The 8108-nt window shown below is 39.2% G+C and overlaps 1 protein-coding gene across 1 annotated transcript; it reads right to left on the bottom strand.

Moving 5' to 3' along the window:
* Positions 1-4456: 4456 nt before the first annotated feature.
* Positions 4457-6043, bottom strand: LOC107491512 (uncharacterized). The gene is made up of 2 exons (XM_016112359.1): positions 5894-6043; positions 4457-5488 (listed from the first exon to the last, which is right to left on the bottom strand). The coding sequence occupies exons 1-2, from the start codon at positions 6041-6043 to the stop codon at positions 4457-4459; spliced, it is 1182 nt and encodes a 393-aa protein (XP_015967845.1).
* Between the last annotated feature and the right edge of the window lie 2065 nt (positions 6044-8108).

The raw sequence follows: 8108 nt of genomic DNA, 5'->3' as shown, positions 1-8108 counted from the left end.
TTTTATGCAGACAAATGTAGCTCATTTATTCTTTGCTAATAGATAAGAAATGTTTCCTCAAAGATTCACTAGAGTTACTGCTATAATGCCTTACTTTTGCTTGATCCCTTGCTAGCTTTTTCTTTCTTTCTTTTGCTTTAAAAATCTTATTTATTAATGAAAGCTTGGTGGCAAGTGTTGCAGCAGCTTTTTGGCTTAGTTTTGCTCAACACTTTCTCACCACAGACACATGGCTCACAATCTCTTCCTAGGAACATTAATGTCCAGCATCTCTTTGGATTACTAAATGCTTTGTAGCTAGGTTGCTCTTGATAGTGGATTTTCGGTTGGCAATCCCAGATCAGTTGATCCAAGTGGCCAAGTTTCAAAATACTCCTCAGAACCTACTTGTCCAAGCATATCCTAGTACAAAAACACCACAGACATATGTCCTAGGGTCAAAGCTATTGGTGTCTAGCCTTATTGTTTGTTTCTTTGCCCATTCTTGGCTTTTCTTTTTCTTTTTCTTTCTTATTTGGCTTCATTCTCAAGGGTATTTATTGAAAACAAACTTTATAGTAGCAAACTAATTCACACTTCAAAGAACATGTTATTATGCAGCTTTTGTTATTTGAGCTAATCATTAAATCAAACAACTACCTCCACTGAATGTCATTCTAAGTTCTACAATATTGGAAAATCACTTTCTTGTTTCAAACATTTTTCTTTTACTTATGCAGAAGGGAAAGAAAACAGAATTCAAGCTAATGAGAAATGACAGTATAATGCAGGCTAACATTTTTGGTAAACATCTCCACTTACACCTAGTTAAACACTTTAGCAAGATATATAGGAATCTCTAAGTTAAAACACTTCACAGCAATCAAGGATTAAGTGTCAATACAACCTATTGGGAATGCCTCTCAGCTTTTCCTTCTGTCATCATTATTTCTCTCTGTTGTTTCTCCTTTGGATGATAATGCAGATCCCTTTTACAGATTGAATGTCTTCCTGCATAATCCTTAGAAGTTGCTTGTCTCTCAAGCCCTTAGGCAACTGGTTAGTATGCAAAAGTTGTTTGTGGGCTTTTGAACTTACCTTGGTGTGTGAACACCAAACTTAGTCCCTTGCCAATGTTTCTCATGCATCAAATCAACCATATGTGAAACCCTTTTGTCTTTGCTGAAGGTTATAAAACTAAAACTAGAAAACAGACAATGGTTAAATGGTTTATCTGATTGCTTGGAGCTAGCAACCCTTTATGCAGAAGGTGAAAATGTGTTTTAAAATGAGATTTTGGTCGAACACTAAACTTAGCATTCTTCATTCTCCCTTAAATTGTTTTGGTGTGCAACACCAAACTTAGCCCCTTGAAATACAGATAAATCTACTTAACCTTTTTATTGAAATAACTATGAAAAGAAACTACCTCAAGTTTTGTTGCCTCCCAACACGCGCTCTTTTATTGTCACTAGCTTGACATCCTTCATTCTTACTCAGCTCAGGTTTTGAACCTCCTTTTCTTTGCCCCATTGACCTCCTAAGTAAGGTTTTGCCCTGTGACCATTTGCTGTGAATTGGCTTTTTGTTGCTTCATCTAACAATTCAAGGCTTCCATAAGGAAGAACCTTTGTCACCAAGTAAAGACCAGTCCATTTCGATTTGAGCTTGCCAGGGAAAACTTTGAGTCTGGAGTTATATAAGAGTACTTGCTATCCTGGTTTGAATTCCTATTTTGAGATCTTCTTATCATGCCACCTCTTAGTCTTTTCCTTGTATATCTTAGCATTTTCATAGGCTTCTAGCCTAAACTCATCTAACTCATTTAGTTGTAATAACCTCTTCTCTCCTACTGCTTGAGAATCAAGGTTGAGGAGTTTAGTGGCCCAGAAAGCTTTATGCTCGAGCTCTACAGGGAGGTGACAAGACTTGCCATATAACAACTGAAATGGAGACTTTCCAATAGGGGTTTTGAATGTTGTCCAGTATGCCCAAAGTGCATCTTCTAGCTTTCTGGACCAATCTTTTCTAGTAGCTCCCACAGTCTTTTCCAAAATCCTCTTTAGCTCCCTATTTGCAAGCTCTGCTTGGCCATTGGTTTGTGGATGATAAGGTGTGGCTACTTTATGTATCACTCCATATTTGTGAAGTAGTTTCTCCATCTATTTATTGCAAAAATAACCACCACCATCACTGACAAGACCCTTGGGCACTCTATATCTAGTAAAAATGTGCTTCTTAAGGAATTGAAGGACAATTTATGTATCACATGTGGTTGTGGCTATTGCTTCCACCCACTTTCAAACATACTCCACTGCCACCAAAATATATTTGAAAGAGTAAGAGGGCAGAAACGGGCCCATGAAGTCAATGCCCTAGAGATCAAATAGCTCCACTTCTAGGATGTAATTCTGAGGCATCTCATTTCTTCTTGTTAATCCTCCAGCTCTTTGACATTCATTACATTGGTGAACAAACTCTCTAGCATCCTTGAATATGGTTGGCCAATAAAATCCACTCTGAAGTACTTTAGCAGCTGTTTTCTCTGGTCCAAAGTGTCCACCATAGGCTGAACCATGACAGTGCCACAATATGTTTTTCATCTGACTCTCAGGAACACATTTCCTAATCATTCCATCTGAACATCTCCTAAATAAGAAAGGTTCGTCCCACAAAAACTTCCTTGATTCATTGAGTAGCTTTTTCACTTGTTGCTTGGAAAATTCTTGAGGTACCTTCCTTCCTACCTTGTAGTTTGCTATGTCAGCAAACCAAGGTACTTGCTGAACTTGGAAAAGATGCTCATCAGGGAATTTTTCATTCACTTGCTGTGGTATATCTTGGTTGGTCTCTGTGGCACTCTTGACAAATGATCTGCTACTTGATTCTCACTCCCTTTCCTATCTCACACATCAATGTTGAATTCTTGTAGCAGCAGCACCCACCTAATAAGCCTTGGCTTTGAATCCTGTTTAGACATTAGATACTTGAGAGCAGCATGGTCAGTATACACTATAACCTTTGAACCAATCAAGTATTATCTAAATTTATCAAATGCATACACAATTGCCAAAAGCTCTTTCTCAGTGGTGGTATAATTTTTCTGTGCTTCATTTAACACCTTGCTGGCATAATATATGACATGGTGCAGCTTGTCTTTCTTTTGCCCCAACACAGCACCAATAGCAAAGTCACTTGCATCACACATAAGTTCAAAAGGCAATTTCCAATCAGGGGGTGTGATAATTGGTTCTGTAATGAGTTTTCTCTTTAAAGTTTCAAAGGCATGCTTGCAACTGTCATCCAAGATGAAAGGACTGTCAATCATTAGCAAATTACTCAATGGCTTTGCTATTTTTGAAAAATCTTTGATGAACCTCCTGTAAAAACCAGCATGCCCAAGAAAACTGCTTACTGCTTTCACATTAACAGGTATAGGGAGTTTTTCAATGATTTCTATTTTAGCTTTATCAACTTCTATACATTTGCTTGATACTTTATGCCCAAGAACTATCCCTTCAGGGACCATGAAATGGCATTTCTCCCAATTCAATACCAGGTTAGTTTCTTGGCATCTTTTCAAAACAAGAGTTAAATGATGCAAGCAAGTGTTAAATGATTTGCCAAAGACAGAGAAATCATCCATGAAGACTTCTAAAAATTTTTTCACCATGTCAGAGAAGATGGAGAGCATACACCTTTGAAAGGTGGCTAGGGCATTGCATAACCCAAATGGCATCCTTCTGTAGGCGAAAACTCCAAAAGGACATGTGAAGGAGGTCTTCTCTTGGTCCTTTGGATCCACCACTATCTAATTATATCCGAAATACCCATCCAGGAAGCAATAGTAAGCATGGCCTGCCAATCTTTCCAACATCTGATCAATGAAGGGGAGAGGGAAGTGATCTTTCCTTATAGCATCATTCAGTCTTCTATAATCTATGCACATCCTCCATCCAGTCACTGTCCTTGTGGGAATTAACTCATTCTTCTCATTAGAGATAACTGTCATTCCTCCCTTTTTTGGTACAACTTGAATTGGACTCACCCATGAACTATTAGAGATTGGAAAGATTATCCCAGCATTCCATAGCTTCATCACTTCTTTTTGAACTATCTCCTTCATGGTTGGGTTAAATCTTCTTTAGGGTTGAACTACAGACTTTGAATCTTCCTCCAATAGAATTTTATGCATATAGATGACAAGGCTGATGCCTTTGATATCCTCAATTGTCCAACCTAAGGCTGTCTTGTGAGCCTTTAACACTTCAATCAGTTTTGTTTCTTCTTCTATATTCAAGGAAGAGTTTATGATCACTGGCAGGGCCTCTACTTCTCCAAGAAACACGTATTTGAGATGAGGGGGGAGAGGCTTTAACTCTTGTTTTGGCTTCTCCTTTTCCTTGCCTTCAATGGCGATCTCCATCACTTCCTCTTATATGAACTGTTGTTCCACCTCTATTTCCTCTTCTTCTTCCTATTGCTCATGACAATTGTCTTCCAGCATGTCTTCCACCAATCTTTCTGTCATATCCACTCTCATGTAGTTTTCTTGCTCAAGGGGGTGTTGCATTGATTTGAAAACATTGATGACCATTTGCTCTTTGTGTACCCTGAATATCATTTCTCCCTTTTCTACATCGATAATAGCTCTTGCCGTAGCTAGAAATGGCCTTCCCAAGATAATTGAGTTGTTTCCTTCCTCTTCTGTGTCCAAGATCACAAAGTCCACAGGGAAGATAAACTCTCCAACCTTCACTAATAGATTTTCCACAACAGCATTGGGAGTCTTAATTGATCTGTCGGCTATCACCAGTGACATCCTAGTGGGTTTGATTTCTTCTATGGCAAGTTTTCTCATCATTGAGAGGGACATCAAGTTGATACTAGCACCTAGATCATAGAGAGCTTTCTCTAATGTCATTTTGCCTATGGTGCATGAAACCACAAAGCTCCCTGGATCTTTGAGTTTTCGTGGAATACCCCTTTGAATCACACCACTGCATTCTTCAGTGAGCATAATGGTTTCCTTCTCATGCAAACTTCTCTTTTTATTGATGAGCTCTTTCAAGAACTTTGCATATAGAGGCATCTGCTCTAATGCTTCAGCCAGGGGGATATTAATCTCCAACTTCTTAAAGACTTCAAGGAATTTGGGGAAGTATTGATCCTTGATCTCCTTGTTGAACCTTTGAGGGTATGGCAAGGGAGGTGTGTGAGCTTTCACTTCTTGCCTTTGTTCTTGAGATGGTTCTTTTATTACTTGCTTCCCTTTTCTTGAATTTTGTAGCTGGTCATTGTTCTCTTTAAGCTTCTCTAGTTCCTTCTTGTTTAGTACAGCTTCATCTTCCTCAATTGGCCTTTTTTCATTGTCCATAAGCTTCTTGTCGATTTCCTTGTTATTCACCAAGGTCCTTCCACTCCTTAATTGAATAGCTTTGAATTCTTCTTTAGGATTTGGAATGGTGTCACTTAAGAGTGAGCTTGTTGGCCTTTCAATCACAGCTTGCTTGGATAATTGTCCAATCTATCTCTCTAAGTTTCTCTTTGAGGCTTCATGATTCTTGCTGGTTAGTTCCTGCTGCTTCATCATCTTTTCCATTAGTATCTCCAGGTTGGAGATCCCTTGAGTGTCTTGTGGTATCTGTGGCTAAGTATGAAATATTAAGGATGGATGATGGTTATTTTAGTTAGTAGCTGGGTTATTAGGTGGATAATAGCTGGAATTGGGGTGGTTGTTTTGGGGTTTTCTATATGGATTGGGGTTAGTGTTTTGCTGGTTGTTGTTGTTCGTGTTTCTTGAGTTGTTGTGGTTTGAATTTCTTTACTACGGCTGCTGGTTTTGATTGTGGTTATCTCCCCATATGAGATTTGGGTGGTTCTTCTAGGAGGAGTTGTAGGTGTCACCATAAACCTCATTTGATCCAGAACCTTGATTGTGCACATATTGAACTTGTTCCTGCTGCTGATCCTCTTGGTTTTCTTTATTTGTTCCCCACCCAGTTGATGGTTGATTGGTGACATTCACTGATGTAACTTGTAAACTGTCAATTCTCTTAGCCATTTGCTCAAATTGTTGCTGGATTTGCTGCTACATCACCTTGTTGTGAGCTAGGATAGTGTCCACACCTTCCAACTCCATGACTCCTTTCCTATGGGCTAGTTGGCGTTGCCTTTGATGAGCAAAGAAATATTGATTGTTTGCCACCATATCAATGAGATTTTGGGCCTCCTCTGTTGTCTTCATCAATTGCAAAGAACCTCCTACTGAGTGATATAGTGCTTCTTGAGCTTTCAAGGTCAAGCCTTCATAAAAATTCTGAAGTATGTCCCATTCATTGAACATTTTAGGGGGACACTTTCTGATCAAGGTCTTGTATCTCTCCCAAGCCTCATAGAATGACTCTCCATCCATCTGAGTGAATGTTTGGACCTCTGTTTTGAGTCTAATGATCCTTTGAGGAAGATAGAACTTGGCTAAGAACTTGTTTACTAGATCTTCCCAATTGTTGATGCTATCTCTTAGAAATGACTCCAACCATTGAGTAGCTTTGTCTTTGAGAGAAAAAGGAAATAACAACAACTTGTAAATGTTAGGATGCACTCCATTGGTTTTGATAGTGTCACAAATCCTCAGAAAAGTGGATAAGTGTTGGTTTAGATCTTCAAGTGGGCCTCCTCCATAGGAACAATTGTTTTGTACCAAGATGATGAGTTGGGGCATCAATTCAAAGTTGTTTGCATTGACATTTGGAGGTAAGGATGCTACTCCCACAATAACTTGGATTAGCAAAGGTTTAGGAAGCCAAGACTCTCCTCTGAGGTTGACCATTGTTGTTGGCTACTCTTACTGGTGGATTTGTTGGATTCTCCTCCATTTCGTGGTATTCTTCCTCAGATGCTCCTTCACTAACAACACTTTTTCCTCTTGCTTCTCTTCTTAATCTCTTGAGAGTTCTTTCGTCAGTCTCACAGAGGATAGGGGTTTCCCTCTTTGCCTCTGTCATACAAACAAAATAGAAGAAACGCACAAAACCAGAAAACAAGAGCACTTTACGCTACTGCTAGAGTGAGGTTAAGGTTAGCAAAAATTCATACAGTTAGTGTGCTTGTTAAAAATAAAGAAAAACAAAGAAAAAGTGCTTAATCTAGACCACCACCTTACTTAATCATTGTCAATCTAGTCAATCCCCGGTAACGGTGCCAAAAACTTGATAAGCGGAAATCAGATTCCAACACAAAACTCACCGGCAAGTGTACTGGTGCAGGAAATTGTGATCTCAATGGTGCCAATAACTTGGTACGCACAATTGTAATCTCAACTCTTTTTCACAACTTCGCACAACTAACCAGCAAGTGTACTGGATCGTCCAAGTAATAAACCTTACGTGAGTAAGGGTTGATCCTACGGAGATTGTCGGCTTGAAGCAAGCTATGGTCATCTTGTAAATCTCAGTCAGCCGAATTCAAATGGCTATAGAGTTTTAATAATGTAAAAGATAAATAAACATAAAATAAAGATAGAGATACTTATGTAATTGATTGGTGAGAATTTCAGATAAGCGTATGGAGATGCGTTGTTCCTTCTGAATCTCTGCTTTTCTACTGCTTTCATCTAATCCTTCTTACTCCTTTCCATGGAAAGTTGTATGCTGGGTGTCACCGTTGTCAATGGCTACTTCCCGTTCTCTCAGTGAAAATGGTTATCTACGGTTTCTGTACGGCTAATCAACTGTCGGATTTCTCGTCTCGAATGAAAAATACCATGCACAGATATCGTATGGCTAATCAGCTGTTGGTTCTTGATCGTGTAGGAATAGGATTTACTATCCTTTTGCGTCTGTCACCACACCCTACAGTCGCGAGTTTGAATCTCGTCATAGTCATCCCATCCCATATGCCACTCGGAATACCACAGACAAGGTTTAGACTTTCCGGATCTCAAGAATGCTGCCAATGGATTCTAGCTTATACCACGAAGATTCTAATCTCGGATTCAAATGCCCCATTTTCAGAGGGGAGTCGATGTGAATCGTTGATTAGAAACCGAAGAGATGTACCTTCAACCTTGTTTTCATGTAGAACGGAAGTGGTTGTCAATCACACGTTCATAAATGAGAATGGTGATG

This window comes from Arachis duranensis, chromosome 1 (genome assembly GCF_000817695.3).
Source record: "Arachis duranensis cultivar V14167 chromosome 1, aradu.V14167.gnm2.J7QH, whole genome shotgun sequence".
Taxonomy (NCBI): Eukaryota; Viridiplantae; Streptophyta; class Magnoliopsida; order Fabales; family Fabaceae; genus Arachis; species Arachis duranensis.
The sequence above is the reverse complement of the archived record's forward strand: the minus strand, read 5'-3'. Positions and strand labels throughout refer to the sequence as shown.